Here is a 20,072-nt window from a genome sequence, read left to right as displayed (position 1 = left end):
TGTTGTTCATTGTTTGTGCCAAGTTTGAACGAAACAACTATACATGTCCAAAATCCGGTTCAGGAATGTCAGATTCTATTAAAATAGCCGCTATTCAGCCACCTTGAATTAAATTATTAAATGAATATATGTGCGATATAGAATAGAATAGAATAGAATAGAATAGAATAGAATAGAATACAATAGAATAGAATAGAATAGAATTAGAATTAGAATTAGAATAGAATAGAATAGATGATTTTATTATTGAATAAAAGTGTTCCTTTCACGTTTAAACATTACACAGGAGAGTAATACATATTTGTCGAATTTCTAAAAATTACGGGCATCGGTTTGTTGTTTCTTGCAATATTCCGACTACAAATAATTTCTATGAAAACAAAATCCTTCCGATCCCTGTCTAACACGAACAAAACCTATCAGTATACATGCGTCGCACACTCGAGTTGATTAATTCCAATGAATGTATATAGCCATACTTTCTACGAAATCACGTATCACCATGTTCGTGGTACGTCAGAGGTCAATGTTTTTTTTGTGTTCCATGTTTAGCCGTTTTCATTTAGACTATTTGACGACCTTCGAGGTAAAAGTGTGAAACTAGCTATCATAATAACGTTCATCTATAATAACGTAACACATAATGCATATAATAATACATTGTGAGGGTCGCATTCAATCGGCTCTATAGACCCGTGTAATTGAATTCACTTTAGGTCGTGATTACGCGTATCTCGATGAATCATCGGTTTATCCAACTGCCGCGTCATTGCTAAATCTGTTACTAAGCGAAACCAACTGAACAAAGAAGACAAAACCAGAACAATAGTGGTAATTTTAGCCCACGTTCTCCAAACACTGTTCACGCCATCGATTCAAGTATTCTACGAATTTCGTATCACTGTCAGGTCAACGTAATCATTGTTTCTGTAGACTAGCGGCAGCTTAAGTATGATGAACTGTCTGTGACCTCGACTATTTCAACGACCGAGTCATTGGGGAGGTGAGAATAACGAAAATGCAATATAAGAAAGCCTCTGTATCTGCCAAACAAGTCGTCTGCTATATCGGTAACCTTCGTCGATTTATATCAGGTGATTGATTTTTATAGTCACAAACAAGTAATACATGAACACATTTTTGTTCAAAAATTAAATTGTGAATATGCCGCTCAAATTTTAATAATGAGTAATATTCTCACGTATCCCCATTCCGACTACACAGTGTCGGCGGCACGGAGAGGGACAACAGCATTTTGGGGGCGTCGATCCTCTAAAATAAAGCTCAAAACTTTTTTGTCAGCAAAATTTGCCCTTCAAAATGCAGGAAATAGCGTTTCAGAGGGTCTAGATTTCAAATTTTAAGGGGAACATGCCCCGGACCCCCTAATAAGGCTGGTGACCAAATCTCGCCCCTCCATGATGTAAAATTCTGTGCCGCCGCCTCTGCTACACCACTAATGTGCGTGACTGTATTTCTTTAAATGATTCTGTCCAATACGCGGAAGCACACGGGTGCATCATTTTGACTACTGTATCATAAAAGCGTACTGCCGCTTGGCAACATGAAAATATAAGGGTGCCTAGACATCGTAACGTACCCATATCGTGTTCGCGAGAATAAAATATTATGACCGCCTTGGGGTAATCAATTGTATTAACATATATGTGGTATTAAATCAGTAGTGGTGGCAATTATGTATATTTTTTCTATGTACTGAATATAAAAAGGCCGTGGGTCGGGTAAAGAGTTCATTTTGGGTACCTACAGTGTAGATGTTATCTGCCAAACGAGATTACGCCCACGCACACAACGCTCAATTACGTGTGAGTATCATACACATCCTAGTTAAGCACTACGGACGAATGGCAATTATGGGAAACACCGCGAGAATTATTATCGCAAATAAATTGGGCTCCGTGATTTAAACTCTTGATTGAATTGGGAAAACTGGTGGTTATTCGCATTTGCCTCATGAGAGTTTGTTTAGAATTAGTATTCACAAAGCAAAGTATTCACAAGAGATTAAGATCGGAATAAAATAATTCAGCTGAGATAATTATTAAATGCACCTAGCAATTTTTGTTTTATCCAAATATCTCGTCACTGCTCAATCAACATCCAGATACAAATCAATCGGAAAGTCCGCCACGTGTAACTGTAGATTGATGTATATTTACAGTGTCACTGTTTCTGTGAAGGTTCGACTTACCCGATACTCATCATTTCTGCGAATGTATGTGTCATTTTGAGGTTTGTGAAAAGAGGTCACGTTATACAGACTCAAGTATGTCATAGGTTGTGTGTGGTTTCGGTGAGTGAGACAATCGCTATAAACATACATATTCTCACCCCCCCCCCCAATTTTGTTCCCGCGAGGCACTCGCATAAAGAAGCTTTTCGTGACGCGATGCCTCAATGGATTGTTTATTTCCCAAATATTCCCTGGACACGGGACCACTTTCAATTTAAAGTTTCTCCTCGATAACTCGTCTCAGGGTGTACAAATTATTATATTGTGTCTACTTAGTTTGTCAATATTCCTGTTTTATGTTCTTATATAACATGACGTTTTGATTAAAATAATGAATGTTGATGATTAGTGAGATAATAACGTGGTACCTTTTAATGTGTGTCAATATCTGAAATATATTCTTATTGAGAGTTCACAAATAATATTGTCTATGTTTTGTCTTGAAAATGCACGTCTGTTGTCCTAAAAACTATTAATTTATTGAATCATGGCATTTTGACAGTATTGTAACGCCACGGGGGGGGGGGGTCTGGTGCCATTCAGCATATGATCAATGACCTCGCGATTTGTCTAGTACACATACATCAAGAAATAACATTTCTCATATATAATAAAATAAAACGAAATAAACAAACAAAAACATATTTGAAATTACATGTTTAGAAATGTATTTAATTTAATTAATGATTAACAATTTAACAATATACAATGTAGTTATTTGAAAAAAATCGTAACATAAGCGTTGCATACAGTTTCACGGGAGCCCCACTCATAAAAAATAAACTTAAAATTATAACTAACTGTGAGTCGAAATATTATTCAACGTGGTCAATTACTGATCTTATTATATATTCTAAACCCAAAAATATTTTTTCTCAATAAAACAAACAATAACACTTCTCAGGAAGTATTTTAGAAATCACCAAGAGTAAATATGTCTGTCTTTTAGACTGGAGTTATACACATTAGCGGGCTTCCAGCTCCAAATGCGTCATAGTCACTTCGCCAGACACTGTATCAATAGCAGTAGCCCTTATCTCTGTGTCAGCAAACTCTATTTTTAGATCTATGTCACGGTTTTTACCCATGCTTACATGAGGTGACTTAACAACAATTTTAGTTTCCTCTTTTCTCACATGGTCATCATCAATATACAGAGCATCATCTTTCTCCGTTACATAGAATAGAAATTCAAATTCCGACTGGTCGCCATGAATTGGCTGGAATGTATACTTAATGGTTTTACCAAGCCAGATCTTTTCGTTTACTTTGACCAATCTGTGAAAGAGACCCTCGGCATACAGATCGCCATCTTCGGTTTTGAAAGTGCGATCAGGGTCGTGTTTGCTGGGATCAAATACAGAGCAAATTTCACAACCATATGTTAATTTTGAAATTCTCATTTGAATTCTATGCGGATTTTGGCCAAATAAAATAGCTCCCTTAACTACTGCCAAATTAGCATCCCGTGGAACCAGTATTTTATATTTCGAAAATTGTTTATTAATTTCTGCTTGCAAAAGAAGCGACTCCGAGAATCCGCCAACTAGGAAAATACATTTCACTTCCTCCAACTCTTTTTTTGATAGTAATTCACCCATCAATTTAACAATTCCACCAATTGCTGGCTTAAACAATGTTTTCATGATTTCTGAATTTAGGACTAGATATTCTTTATTTATTTTTACCTTACCCTCGGGATAACATTTCTCGATTGATTTCGCCATTGATGTTTTGAGTTGTTTTGTATGAAATTCGGTGAATGTATAAGGCAGGCGGATTCTTGAGTCGTTACCTTTGCTTATTCTATCAAGAGTCTTTTTCATTTCAAATTCCATAATAATTCGCAACCAGTCTGGCGGATATTCGTTCTTGTAATCGAGAATGAATTTTTCCCCGAAAATCTTTTTTAATAACTTTTCAAATTCTTCGTCAACCTGCGCTCCTCCGAATGGGCCTCCTGTTGCTTTATGAATCTCCATCAGTTTTTTGTCACTCGTTATGCGATGCATGGTTATGTCCACTGTTCCTCCTGTTAAAAGTGATATAAAATAGATAGTTATTGCATGTTACTAACATACTATCAATCTATCAATTTCTACCTAGAATTTCTATTAGAATAACTAGTAACTGAAATACACGAAGTGCAAAATGTTGTATTGACCATAGGGGATGAATTAGGTTATAACGTAGGTGAAGATACAAACTTGTGCTTCCTTTATCATTATTTGTCATTCATTCCATATTCATTATTATTTAGGATTTGACCACAACTTCAGTCGACTTTTATTCTAGTGACAAACACTTGTAACCAAATTAAAGCATGATAACGTATTAGCATAGTCAATTAGACTATCTACAATGCGGACACGTGTACACAACGAATTATATTACTCACCACCACAATCCACTATCATGTACGAGGTTCCTGGCCTGGCGACAACATCTGAGCATTTAACACCATGTTCTTTACCATTTACAAATCCAGCCATGGGACTCTCTATACAGTGCAAGGACGCCGCTTCAGGTTCCAAAGCAATGATCAACTGCTTATCGTGATCTCTAGATGCTACGTTAGCCTGAAATTATTCCATATGGATAATACAATATTAGTTAGTTGAATTACAATATTGTATGATAAAAACACGCTCTTGTGATTAATTAATTAACACACGCTAGTGAAGGTGTGTTACGTATAAGTAATTCAATACGCATGCGTCATCTACATTATTGCCACTTGTAATACTAAAACATCACTCAAGAAACAATTTGTTTGTTTGTTTTTTTTCAATTAATAATGAATAAAACATGCCACCACATAACTCTGGTTAAATAGGTATATTATGCAAATTAGCAAACATATATCTGTTAAGTTTAAATTTAAAGCGGAAGGGTCGTCATCTGCGCACGCGCGGGCATTGAGTCCCAAGCGACGATAACGACACACGCTAAAAACACAAAGGCTCATGGGTAGACGCTTGTTTGTAAACAATGACACGCTATGGCCATCTGATGCATGCGCGGGTGACGACTCCCCCGTTTTAAAACAACCTTGACACAACTTGCCCCTCTGTTTCGATATTGTCAGATAGTCTAATATATAGGTGACCACATAAACTTCTGCGGCCTCATTTTTTTAAAAGGTGGTTAAAATATCATCTTATTGCTAAATACGAAATACTACGAGTGAGACGACACTGTAAAAAATCATTATTGGCAAAAATATTTTCCATTCAACATTGTGTTACCTGATAAGCAGCTTCTCTCATGAATTGTTTGGATGCTTGACCCCAGATAGCAGGAACGGTGAGTACCCATTGGACTTCTTCACCTTTGAACTCCACGCCGGTCGTTTCTGTAATCACTTTCAAAGCCTCCATTTTCAAGTAATGAATTGCGTGTGAAAACACTTTCACAGCTTTCATACTATGCCCGTTTGCTGCAGTCAGTTCTACTTCAGTGTCGATAACCTGAATATCAATAAAGAAGATATAGGCATCGCGTCAGATTGTGACACAGGTTCACAATAGGGTACACAACAAAAATAAAATAAGCATTCCAACATTTCGCCATGCAGATTTTGTATAATGCAAATGAGATAAAGGAGATGTTAATCTGTGTTTGTTTAGATCGTAGCTGTCTTTTGATTTTGATAAATCAAACTCATTGAAATCTAACTGTCATGGTAAATGTTGGGGCAGGGGCATAGTGCAAATTAGTAGCGAGCTACTCCTACCAAAAGGACTCAAAAGCGTTGAACCTAGCCATGATTTCAAGGGGTTATCAGAGAGGCGTTATTTACATTCGGTCACCGACCACTTTACTTTATTCAAACAAGCCATGGGAATGCAATATTTATTTGATCTAGAGAGCCTAGTATAATTTATTATTACTTGAAAACCTTAAATAGACAAAGACGACTCACTGATCACCATGTATAACAGGATTTACTGTAGTGCGTCCTTTCCACATGTTCCCCTCTGTCAAACACTAAACGCCTCTCCCGTTAGTGAAATTGTACATATACACAGTTCATATAAACTGTTTATTTGGACTGAGAACACAAGTATTAGATGAAATAGGTATTTTAAGCTAGCCTAAGATGCGTGATCTGTGGTGTATAAAAGTTCTGTACATCGCTGAGCGAGCAGACAGCCCCGTCTATCGAACCCACGCTCCCTTAGTTACCATTCAAGCATACTCTGGCATAAAGCAAAGATGGGAATCATATCCCGGGGGCACTTAATGCAAATCACATTATTGAGAAGTGCACGTGCCGCCTTTTGGGGTCGTAATTTATAGCTGCTTGGTCTAGAATTGGGTATAGATTTGCTTGCCTTTAGGTCCAATACCAGGTTTGCCTCTCTTGGATGGGCCAGGGAATGAAGCCTCTTTTTTTGAATTTATTTACCTGAGTTTTAGTACTTTTATTGATTGAATTTTATTGAACAATTTAGTTTTTAATGGGATATACAAAATAACTGTTTGGTCTATAAGGGGGTATGGTTTTTGAGGTGAAAATGGTGTATGATGGGAACTGGGGTTATAATACCAAACACCCCTACGAAACTGAAAGGCCAGTGTGACCCCCCTCCCCGGAATCATATGCATGGGTAAAGTATTGAAAACAAATGCCATTTTAATAAATCAATGATACATTCTGTGATTACCTTGTCAAGTCCTTCTTTATACAATGCCATTTTGAACTTGTCAAAATAGTAGTGCGTTTTGTCTTCAACTGAGAGTTCGGAGTAGGTTTCTTTAGCTTCATAACCAAATGCCACAAATTTTTTGTCCGAGTTTAGCAACACACAGGTCGGAGCCTTGAACGTACTCGCACCTACTTCACTGGTCCATGGTTTGCAAAGTTGAATATCTCTCACGGCGCCTTTGTATTCGTGGTTGAAGGCGAAGGCGAATCCACTGTATGTCGTACCAAAATCGATTGAGACCACGACGAGATATCTCTGTTCCTTGAGTGTCAACGCTGACATCGACGCCATTTTGTCGAGATAAAATGACGTAACTGAAAACAATCATTTCATCATTAAAATCATTAAATTTGCAATTAATTCGTAGTGGCCGATAATCACGGTTATTTCTGTTGGTGTAATTACGTAATATTGTTTTAATAATAAAATACATATGTTAGTATGACTCTAAGTCACAGTTTTCAATCAAATGCAAAATAAGAAATGTCGATGACGTGTTTTTTCAATATGGCGGACGTATTAATACCGAAAAGTTATAGTATTCTTCAGCACCTCGTCTGCTATATTGTGCTCGCAGTAATTTGCGGTATTCGGAGTGTAAGTTTTTCTGATTCTTTTGTTGATCATCATTTTTGACACATCTGATGTAAAGCAAAATTGTCAGTGCTGCCTATTATCTGTTTTCATAAATGATATTACAAAACTTGTTGCTAAAATCATCTCGAAAGTAATTGTCTTACCTGGCTTAATTCTTTTCAGAAGAAAACTAACTGCTCGCTCAACCACAGTGACCAGTTGTGCTTTGTGAGTGGGTATATTTCTGCGCACCAATCGTATGCTTTTATTCTCTAGCTAAAGTACACTCATCAATTCGGCGAATTATTCTGTAATGGACACGTCATGGGAAATTCCCCAGTTTCCAGGAAATGGTGAACCAAAATATAACACATAAGCATTTCAGCACTGTCACATATTTGAATGTACACGATTCAGTCGTAACGTATACCAAGCTGTTTCACCACAAGGTAAGTGTCACATCTGTCTTGGCTGTAATCTACAGTGTTGAAACTAAGAATATGCATGGCTTCCTGTACAATGTTTTGTTGTTTTTGTTTTATTACATTTGTTATCCCTTCCTATCTTCGGGATGCTTTGTGGTGCGTCTTTAAAAAAACACAAATATTTGTATGGATAATTGTCTTATATATGTGAATCGGACGTTCGTTTTTTTGATATGCATCGTTTTATCCTTTCGGTGTTTGAGGGATACATGGACAATGGATTGTGAGTGTGTCAGTTTACAATGAAGTCCATGACACGTCATTAGTTACCACTAGAGGGCGGTAAGCATATCATGTTGAGCTCATTTTTAGTATCTATAATAACCTTTTTTCTTTTCTTATCTCCTTAGAAGGATAATTCAAACGTCAATAACATGTAAGTATGCATCATATTGATATCAAAGAGACATGGTTGAGGGATAACTTGCGATATCAATAAATACCATGTTTTGTTTGTTATATGGAATAAGCATTTTGTTGATTATGGTCGACACATAATAACTTTGATGTAAAATAATTGGATTGGACTTTAATTTATTTATTTATTTATTTATAATGTTTATTAAATTCTTATACCGAAAGTAACGAAAACTCCCTTCTAAGGTTGAATGCTTTATGTAGAAATTTACCAAGATTACGTAGTACCTTTGCTGATTTTGAGCGCATTAGACTGTAATGTTTTTCTGAATTGGGAAGATGCCCAAAATACTCAGGAATTTACTGTTTCCTCATAGAGTGAAATAATGGGCAAATAAGAACAAAATGGTATTCGTCCTTTACATTAGATAAACAAAACTCGCATATTATTTCATCAATTTCCTACCCTGTATAGCGCCCCTCTTCAATGTGCAATCTATGACTAGAACAGCGAATACGTACTAGAGCATGTCTGTGTTTAGCCTCTGTGACTACAAAAAGATATCTTTCTGGTTCAAGCATGGTTTTAAAACTACAATATGACCTTGGTTTGGCAGTGCAACATATTTCACTGTACCAATCCTGTCTATGAATATCAATTACCCGCTGCTTGAACTGTACCAAAAACAAGTTTACATCCCCCAAGCCCTGGGATATCCAAACCATACCAAAGCCGTACATATGAAGTATTTTTTTAATTTCAGTGGCCCATGATGTCCTTCCATTTTCATCTAATTTATTTATTTGATTTACTATAGTTTTTTAATTGTTTTTTTACATTAACATTTCTTCATTTTCTAACCAATGCAGTACACCGTCAGAGCTTTCGTTACGTGTGACCGCTATCGCCACACATACAGTCTGTTTGCAATATAGAAGCCTTTTATCATAAAATGATTGATGATTGATTAGCTCAGTGTCAATCAATATGCATCTATTTCAAAGAGAGGCTATATATGACGATATTGTTGCAATAGCTGTCACACATAAGTTGACATAAAAGTACATCGGAATTATAACAGTGAATCGCGTGCCATAGAAAACTCTCAGCTACCAATGACTACCAAATAACTGTGTTGCATCCAACTATAGGGAAACAAGTGAGTCCGAGAAACATATCTACAAACTATCGAACGAGTTTCGTGATTCTATTTGTGATATTCACCGACGTGAGCTAGGTAAGCTAAACGACATAATTGGAAAGAAAGAGAGAAAAATAAAAGAACTCGAAACTCGGTGAGTACATGCTTATATAAAATATTTAAACTGTGTTAACATATGCATATCAGTATGCAAACATGTGAAATAAAGTAATTTTTACTTGAAATAAAAATATTAAATATTACACGCCACTTACCGTAAAATTTCGTACAACGATAACTTAACAACAATGAAAAATAATTACATTTAAATGTATTATATTGTATACGTGATTAGTACGACACACTTGTCATGCAGTTGCAAGGATTTACCTAATGTAACATACGAAAAAATCAAAACATAGACTAAGTAACAGATAATATGTAACAAAATTAAGCATATCTTTTTCTTATCTGTTTCCTAAACTCTTCTCTTCGTTTTGCTAAGATATATGTTCATCGACGTATATATGACACTGCTTTGAATACAATTTTAATAATCTGCCAAAATTTGAAACTTAGTGTCTCTATATTGGAGTGTGAAAACTCAGCTTACCATTTGTTTGTGTGTATATATGTTTTTCTATGTGATATGGTTTTCCCCTTTGCTGTCTTAATATTGTATTAGTATATAGTGCGGTGTGGGATTTTTTGAAAAAAACGTCAAAACATTTTAGATTTCAAAGCAAGCACACTTATAAACAAACTAATTATCCGTGGTGTTTCTAGATTTTATTCACTTCTGCGTATCGTTTATTATGATTCATTATATTAATTTTATTTTTAAGAAAAATGAATGTTATAACAATAACAATGTTAACTGTTCTCCTTCGAGTGCTGGCATATAGTACATATACTTGTTACATAAGATCCAGGATTCTGTTTGTCTTTTCTCCGATTGAGTAATTTCATTAAATAATAATAATAATAATAATCAATTTTGTGGAAACTCACATTTTCATTTAATTGTGTATATACTTTTGTACTATGTGATATGATTTGATACTTGAAACCAAACACAATTGAATAGCCACAGTCGTTGCAAAGCGTCGCGCCCCTCTGCCATTATAATATTGTATTAGTATACAACACATGTGCAGTGTGGGCTTTTTTCCTTAGCATCGTAATATTTTATTATATACAATATAATTAATAAAGAATTACAGGGGACTCGAAAAAGCGGCAAAACAAGTTACATTTGAAAGCAAGCACATATCGAACTAACTGTCTGTGAATTTCGATATTTTAAAAATTTTGTTTAATTTTGCATGACCGTTCATTATGATTCATTGTATTAATTTCGTTTTTGAAAATCGAATTTTTAATTTGGTTGAAATATAATGCATTGAGTCAACTAAGAAAGGTGATTTGTTAATGTTAACGTCGGGAGGAATGGTCAGCAGATATCTTTACAACTTTAACTAGACAATCCACAACCGCAGAGGACCATGCTTCACACAATTTATTTCAGGGTTTTTAGATATGATATGGTGAATATGTGATTTTAAAATGCAATAAAAGAATTCACTTTACATGACTGTTGCGCAAATTAATTATTTTTAACTGTTCATCTCCGAATGCTGACATATATTACACATACGTCTTTCAATTGTTATTTTGAAGACTAGCAAAACAACCTAAGGAGACAAGAATGGGAATGACACATATACAAGAAATGGATAAACTAAAAACTAGGAATGAAATTCAGTACGTATCTTTGAAGTTCATATTTTGTCACAATTATTTCAATCATAGTTTGCTTTGAGTATTTTCTCCGATGGAGTAATTCCATTGAATTTTAATAATAATACTCAAATTTTGAAACTGCAATGATTGTACTATTAGTGTCCTGTCAACACGTACATATGAGTGACACTTGTTTTGTATTTTAGGACGAGTGAAATTAAACAGAATATATACCAAAAAGAACAGGATATTAAAAAGATGGAAAGTAAAATCCAAGAATATGAGAACCAGTGAGTGTCGGTCAAATTTTAATTTGAGTTCATTTTAAATTGTATTTCAATTATTCAGTGAAATGTGAGTTGTTCAAATGTCCATGTAGCATCAAATAGACTACAACTTGGCTTTGTCAAATTATTTAACTCTCAATATGCCATCCATAAAGATTCTGAAATAGTCATCAAAGTAGATGCTGAATTGTTCGGGATACGAATTATCAAGTTACGTAAACATCAGGTTACAAAAAAGCACGACCAAATTGTACTCAATGTTCAATAACCGGAGCTTCGAGTTAGAGTAAAATACATTTTAAAGAATTTGTTTATTATTGAACGCCTACATTTATCAACCCAAACTTCTGTTAACAGTTAAACAAACCAAAATCTATATTTATTTGTTTTGGTACTCAAAGGTCGTTTAATTGTTAATTAAAATTCGTATTACTAAATTTGAACTTAAAAAAACATCTATGTTGCCCGTAAGTTGAAGTTCTGTAAACTGTTAAGTGAACATCGAGTTTCAACTTTGGCGTGTTTATTTTGGAAAAAAAATGGCGTTATTTCTAAAATATGGGCGTAACTCGAAATTCAGCATCTCTCATCAAAATAACTTGAAAGCGTTATTCATTCATTCATTCATTTATTTTATTTAATTGATTATATAGAATACGCAATTTTGAAAAGAAGGCAGACATGCAAGAACAAGATAACAAAGCAATTCAAAAATATATAAATGAGTAAATCACTTGTTTGAAAGCAGCGATGTTGTTTTCTAGGTCTTATATTTTAAAAGCAAACGATGTGTTATATTATTTGTTCATTTCAAATCCTTACTAAATTTATTCATTTAAATCTAGCACATTTGTTATTGTAACGCGGAATTTTACGAGATATGTTCATCCTATCGTGTAAGGAAATGCGAATTCCAAATATGGAATTATTACGCGCGTAAACGTCCTCTAATAATAACAACAAACATGGCTGCCACCAGGGTTTGACCAACGTCACACAAAAAAGTTCGCTAAAGGTGTTCAAAACGTTTTGCATAAACATGCATAAAGATGTACAATAATATGATTATTACAAGAATACCTCAAAGTATGCACTCAAACAGTACGCCACGCATTGACCTCCGCTGCGTGTCGGTCCCGGAGGAGTACTCACATTGAAGTCCTATATGTATATGTGCCGCCAAAAGGGCTCCTAAATTCGCCACTTCTGTCTGAAAAGGGGTATGTTATTTTACACTGTCTGTCTGAAATGGGGTATCCTTTTTTCATTAATTCTGTCTAAAAATGAGTCCATATTTTCAAAAGACTGTCTCTAGAGCTTGAGTAATCCAACAACCAGGATAATGAAGCTGATCTGTAATTTCATTTCGATCATCAAAGTCCATCTCCGGGAGTCAACCTGCTTTTCCCTTGGTACCATTTATGCTTACTGTCTGGATAGGGGTGTCAAATATCCAGAGTTTGTCTGAAAATGGGTAGGCTATTTGAGTTTATTTCTTTCTGATAAAGAGTAGGGGTTTCAAACAATCAGCTACACACCCCTGTCAGTATTTTTTGCAAGTACCCCCCCCCCCCAGGGTGTCGGTCTTCGTGCATACTTTGAGGTATTCTCGTAATACTGTAAAAGGGTTAATTATTCACTGGGTTTTAATTTTGCTTAATATATTTCGCTGACTGAAAAATGCGCTAAATTAAAACCCAGTGAATATGTAAAATTTAGCACAGAACACATTGTCTAAATGATAAAACAGTGAATTTAAAACCCACTGAATATGCCTGAAATGGTCAATCAGCGAAATTTAAACTCAGTGAAAATTAGTCATTTTACAGTAATCTCATATTTGTATGTGTGAGTCGTTTCTTCTACTAGTTAACGATGTCGTCGCATACACTTATGTGGATTTCAATTTCATTTCTCTTTAGTTGATTTTGTCCCCTGTCGACAGACCTAAATAATTGTAAAAAAATAAGTCTTTGACTTCGACCTCCCCACATTTCTGCCCGAGCTAGTTAATTAACATGTAGTCCCAATGAGTAGCATGACCCCATCTATTCCCCTCAAAAGCGTACTTCGTCTAGATTTTAGAACAATATATATATCTGTTCTATTTTTATAGAAGAACCTTCCCAAATAAAAGAAATTCTAAAATTTAAAAATATAAGAGGTAGTCACTAAACCATGTACTTTCACACTCAAGCAAGAGAATAGACATGTTGGTGAACTAGCCTTGCACTGTGAGTGTTTTATTGTTTACACTCTGTAAAATACCAGTTTTTTCACAAATAAAAAAATTAAATAAGAAAGAACTGCAGACCACACTTCTTTATATTTTTGAGTGGGCCAGCCATGTTTCCACATACAAAAATACACATAATATTTCTATTTAATTTATTTTATTTAAAAAAAAAAAATATTTTAGAAGCATAACAATACAACGACTAGATTTGGTGTCACAGTTTGCTCCCAATTCATACTGGAATATTGCCAGCAATAATTAATAAATTCAGAAAACCATTTATTCCCGACATCATATTCAATGGCTAGTTCTCGGGATCTACAACAGTAAATAAATAAACAGAAATCATTTTGATGCGTGGTTTTAGACGACACTGCGATATCGCACAGATATTCAACACCGCCATATCGAATTTGGATTTGGACCATACCATTTCAAGCTGCAGGGTATCTAAACAATGACTCAATGAACAATAAACACATCTTCCACCCACCACACAAATTTTAGCCACAATTGAACAACCAAGAAAGCAACAAATATCAGACTGCATCTTGAAAACAACGAGATACCGCATTACAACCAGTCATTACAAACATGAAATCTACCACCCCTCCCAGTACATCCTACAGCATTAATGGTTCCTATACTCATTTGCATCTATGTACAACAAGCTTAGCCAATAGATGCACCTGACTCATCAAACGTTTGACCAACCACTCATTCTAAATATCGTTGAGTGAGGGCGCTATTTACTAATGACAGGAATCTTTTAAACAAATTAAACAGATATTTTAGTCCAAGAATATTCACCTACTCTGAACACTACATTACCCACTGCATGTATGTGATTGGAATTGCAGAGTTGATGACCAGATTCAAAGAAGAGATGCTATTGTGGAAAATCTACAAACAGAATGGGTTTAATTTTAATTACATGCATGATATCGAACTAACAATTTGGTAAAATTTGGATTTGGGGATGTAGTATTTGATTGGCATAAACTGTGAACGTTGTAATAAATGATTGCTACTAGAAATCCAATAACTGTGCTGTATTTTATTGCATTTCAGAATATCCGAATATAAAAAAGTAATACAGGATAAAGATGAACAATTTGAGCGAGAAAGGAACGATAGCAAATATTGGTTAGTAAATTTACATTTATTAAAAAAAAATTGCTCGTTAAAACAAATATGCCATTTAGACCCACCATTGAACATAGTGAAATTATAATCACTCAAAATACCATACACAGCTGGTTACGTGGTGACATGGCTCATCAATGGATATCATGCGGTATAACACGTGCTGGAGGTCGTATACTGTGAAAAAATCTGATTAGGGCATACGAAAGTCAGAACATTTGCATCAAGTTGCTCATTACAATAACATTTAAAGCCATATTTTACTTTGTGTGTGATATTTATTGCAATCATTAATAACTGTAAAGAATATGCTAATTGTGGTCGACCTTTTCTTATTAATATCAGCTTAGAACAGCACAAGGAGAAAATAACCAAAGATATAAACACCATTCAGACACAGAATAAGGAAATTACAGAACTGAAACGCAGGTAATTTGTATACTTCTTTCGATACAATATACCATTGATTAAGTATTGAGACAATTAAAACCATCTCTAACACATTACATCATTTGATCTAGGTTGTCACAAATGGAAAAGGATTTTGAGCAATCAAAAATGCTGCGGGAGAACAATAATAAAACCATTTAAAAAAACATTTATGCTGCTTAGCGGATATCAACACTCAAATAATGGTTAGGACGCGATGGCATAAGTAGTTCAATTCCATATTACCGGTAGTCGTGTGAATTGAGGTTGTCATTGATTGTTTTTGTTAATTATCAAAGGTGAATACTATCCACCAATGAACCCAGGAGATGTTCAATCTTTAATGAAAATTATGTGATAATTGTCTTGCATACTTGTTTTATTCTCTGTTATATTTCATCGTACTTTATGTATTAATGTATATTGTAGTTTATCACAAAATGAAAAGGCTCTACAAAGTGCAGAAAATAAAATAAAGAAACTCAATACCAATATTGAAGAGTATAAGAGCAGGTAATGGCGACATTAATGTATTGTTACGGCAGTCAGGGCGTTATTGTATAAGGACATTTATTATGTGGGTTACATACGAAATATGTGTACCAATTTTGAAGTACCTAGCTAATTCCCTCTTGTAATCCAATACTGAATATTTATAGTGTGACCATGACTTTTTACACTTTGTCCCGAAAATGCGCCCATGTGTTGTGAGCAGTATGCCATATCTTCGGACCCTGACTCGTTCCCCTGTAATTATATAACAAACACACATTCATTCCCTATTGTAATAAGGGTATGTTATCGCATTTACACATATATTAATGTATATTGTAGTTTATCACAAAAAGAAAAGGCTCTACAAAGTGCAGAAAATAAAATAAAGAAACTCAATACCAATATAGAAGAGTATAAGAGCAGGTGGGTATTAACATAATGGCGACATTAATTTATTGTAACGGCAGTCAGGGCGTATTTGTATAAGGACATTTATTATGTGGCTTAGAAAAGGAAGCCAATTACTGAATATATACTGTGACCATGACTTTTTACACTTTGTCACAAAAATGCGCCCATGTGTTGTGAGTAGTATGTAAAACATGTCCGCCATATATTTTAGCCCTGCCTATTTTCTCTGTGGTTTATAACAAACATACATTGTGAACTTTGACCTCAAATGGAGCAAGATCTTGTGAGTCGAACAGGGAATATGAGTGTAAATTTCAATGGCAGTGGCTAATTATCCATGTAGTTCATGTCCTACCTTCATGCTTGCGCAGGTAATGAATATGGTAATATTATTATTAACATAATTAACATAATTATTATTCATGCAGTGTATCTATTGTCTTGTTCATACAGGGAAGAGACAGAAATTATGAGATACCAAGAGATGGTGTCCGAGAAAGACATAGTAATTCGGGACACTAAAAAAAGGTGTGGTTTATGTTCATGTGTCACAATTATTTTTCTGAACCATTATAGCCAGTAGAAAGAAGTAATCACCAGATATTTGTATCTGTATTTTGTGATTATGTGATCGGATACGAATGTCTTTGTTGTTTAACAAAATGAAGTTACATTTAATTTTTTTGACACATATGGGTTTTCTATATGAAAATTCATTTTAATTATGTAGGTCACTCAGATGCAGTAGTTGTAATTTATTTTGCGAATGTGGTTTTTAAAGTTAAGAATAGTATTCACTGTAAATATTGTATTACCTTATTACAAGATTGACTGAAGCTGCACAGATCAATCTTGCGTCAGGCCACCACACAAGGGTTGAAAACACTGAATTCATTGTTCGCCCGTCGACACTGGCTGCTGATTACAATGAATTCACTGACGGTCAAAGAATGGATGCAATAGACCTCCTACAGAAGAAGACAAAATGTGATGAACTAGCAAGCGAGCTTATAGCTTGTGAGATAATGAAAGTAAGTATTCGATATTTAATGCGATTTGTTAATGAAACATCTTCCGAACGTTATATCATGCGTAAATGTAGTTGTTGTCTTGGTGCATTTATTTTCCAAAGTTTATGTATGCGGATGAACTTTAAAAGTTTCGAATTCAATTAAAAAAATACCTATTCTAGCACTATAGCTTAAACTATAATGAAGGGAACTGTGTTTCTAGAATTGACACGGAGCAAGTTTAACTTTCCCTGTGTTAATTAGTGTTTTAAATTATTTGAGTATTAATTTTGATTTACAATTTTTTATTTTATAATACAGTTAGGAATGAAAAAGCTTCGTTACGAACAAAGAATAATTCATGATCATCGGTATAAATTAGAACACATGCTAATCGCTAGCTGAATATTAGATAATATCACTTCATAATTATATTTTTTCAATTAAAGGTGACTCACACTAAATCATCAGAAATGTGTGTCAAGTTCAAAACCAGGGCGAAAGCACTGCTCTCCCAGCCTGTAATGTTTGTTAAGTTTAAAATTAAGCCAGGTAATGAGAATATGGTTGACTGTGATGGGATGATAAATACAGGACTGAAGCGCACAGCACATAACTGTGATATTTCACCAATTGTTGAGGTAGGGGTTTGTTGGTTTAAATATTTAGGTCGGTGATTAAGTAAATCAAAAGATCTACTAGAAAATAGCGAATTCTGTTATAATTCAGAATTTTCTGATTTTCTCAGAGTACTACAGACTGTGTTATAACATTCGCTAAAGACAAGAAGTTAGATGTCGGAAAATATATTGTGAATGAACTCAAGGAGTACATTTCATCGTGTGCCCGACTTGCCTGGGGGATGGTTGTACAAACACCGCCACTCACACTAGAATATGGCAATAAACCTAAATATATGCCAAATCAACATGAACTTTCTGGCATCCAAAGGGAATCCATTACCAGTAGTACAGTCCTTACGTACATATGGCCTGTACTCAGAGAACAGGATGGCGGTAGAGTGATGTGTAAAGGTATTTTGACACCGGTAAGTAACCGTATACATATGTACCTGTAATTATCATTTATCTTTTTGTATTGTTAATTATGTAATTTATATTGTTATGTAAATTAATTAAGTTGGTTGTTATGACTTTGTATTGGAGTATATAATATAGGTTAAGTATGCACAGTGGAAGGCTTTGATTTTTTTATATTTTCGTTACACGGACTATGTTGATTAGTGTGAGAATTGTCGAGTTAATGATTACTACGTGATCAGATCAAAATTGAATAATTGCAATTAAATAAATTATTATCAATCCGTAATCATTTTATGTTGATACTTTCGTTGATTCAAAAGCAAGCAGATTCCATCTGTTTCAGGAGCGAGCAATCACAAAAAGGGGGACATCTTTTTGGAAGTAGATACCCTATCCAGCTGCATTATCTCATAGCTTGGGCAAGATTTATTTGAAGACGTCGCGAATATCAACGCTGGGAAAATTCACCACTGACGCTATAACTAAAGGTCGTGGAGTCCAAGCAAAAGATCATGATACTACTCTATTTAAGCACTTATATTAGTCTGGATTTTGAATATACGTGTCGACCAAATATAAATTCTATACGATTCGTGTCACATCCTCGTGTTTGTTGTGATAGTTCTTCCATGCCACAAAAAAACAACAAAAAAAACAATCAAAAGTGCTTATAAATTATCCATTATATTAATTATTATTATATTATGTTTCAATTATTAAGGACTATTCGCTAAACGTAGTTGTGTTCTACTTCTTTTATTTGTTCATTCACATTTACTGGACTTGTCTAATAAATCAAATATACGATGTAATAGCAGTAAAAAAACAACACAATGTTCCATATTGTACCCTAATAAACAAAACATACTAGAACGCATGGCATATATATATATATATATTTTGAAATTTGGATGAACTAATTAATCTATCGACTCACATTTGTGAGAACACTACGAAATATTATATGATGGTGAATTATTTTTCGAATAATATTTAGTTTGTCTGAATGTGGATTATTATAATGCCGGTATTAAAATAGTTCATATGAATTAATAAAAATATAATATGATTTGCGGAAAATGTTTATAGATAAGAAATGCTATAGGAATGTTTTATTTGTTCAAAGTATGTGTCTTGTCGAAAGATTGATAAATAAAGATATACAGTAATACTTACAATATAAAGCAAAGAAATCTTAAGTGTGGAAAATTTCAAATTGTAATGGACGAGTAGATTTACGCATCGTTTGATTAAAGCCACGGCAATGTATAACACCGGAGGTACGACTGATGTGGTGCCTTGCCGTAGATAATGTAATGACCGTAGCCAGGCAGTGGCGGCGGAACGGGGGGGGGGCAAAATTACCCCCCCCCCCCCCCACACACACACACACAAACAATCATGCTGAAACTCTTATTTCAATGTTAGGAAATAGCGTTTCAGAAGTGTAAATTTCATTTTGTTCTGGGGCGCATGCCACTGGAACCCCCTAGGATAGTGAGCAGAACCCCACACCCCAGGCCGCCCGCCCGGCCCCACCACCACCACGCAAAATTTCGTGCCACGCCTGTCAGGTCTATAGTCCACATGAGTGCACATTTAAACAGCCATTCTATAATGTAGAGTAAAGAATTAATATAAACACTCGTTTTAAAAATCTGGAAATCGGGTGGTAGTACTGGCAATGCGACATGCGACTTGAATCTTGATTACATTGAAAATGTTTTATATTCAATATACATTTGC

General features: G+C 34.7%; 2 protein-coding genes across 2 annotated transcripts; one reads left to right on the top strand and one right to left on the bottom strand.

Annotated features, from left to right (window-relative positions):
* Positions 1–2,905: 2,905 nt before the first annotated feature.
* On the bottom strand, positions 2,906–7,802 carry LOC100372773 (heat shock 70 kDa protein 12A-like). Its single transcript, XM_002735942.4, has 5 exons — positions 7,707–7,802; positions 6,925–7,280; positions 5,503–5,724; positions 4,653–4,833; positions 2,906–4,286 (listed from the first exon to the last, which is right to left on the bottom strand). The coding sequence occupies exons 2-5, from the start codon at positions 7,255–7,257 to the stop codon at positions 3,220–3,222; spliced, it is 1,803 nt and encodes a 600-aa protein (XP_002735988.3). The 5' UTR covers positions 7,258–7,280; positions 7,707–7,802; the 3' UTR covers positions 2,906–3,219.
* A 75-nt stretch (positions 7,803–7,877) lies between these two features.
* LOC102804211 (uncharacterized) lies at positions 7,878–19,519 on the top strand. The gene is made up of 14 exons (XM_085491199.1): positions 7,878–7,991; positions 8,378–8,403; positions 9,537–9,680; positions 11,207–11,290; positions 11,476–11,559; positions 14,864–14,938; positions 15,284–15,367; positions 15,797–15,880; positions 16,202–16,285; positions 16,727–16,801; positions 17,100–17,304; positions 17,733–17,924; positions 18,032–18,331; positions 18,670–19,519. Exons 1-14 carry the CDS (start codon positions 7,893–7,895, stop codon positions 18,709–18,711), a joined length of 1,578 nt encoding a protein of 525 aa, XP_085347325.1. The 5' UTR covers positions 7,878–7,892; the 3' UTR covers positions 18,712–19,519.
* The last annotated feature ends 553 nt before the right edge of the window (positions 19,520–20,072 follow it).

The sequence above is a fragment of the Saccoglossus kowalevskii genome, chromosome 16 (assembly GCF_978046115.1).
Source record: "Saccoglossus kowalevskii chromosome 16, keSacKowa6.1, whole genome shotgun sequence".
Lineage (NCBI taxonomy): Eukaryota > Metazoa > Hemichordata > Enteropneusta > Harrimaniidae > Saccoglossus > Saccoglossus kowalevskii.
This window is presented reverse-complemented; position numbering and strand designations above follow the sequence as displayed.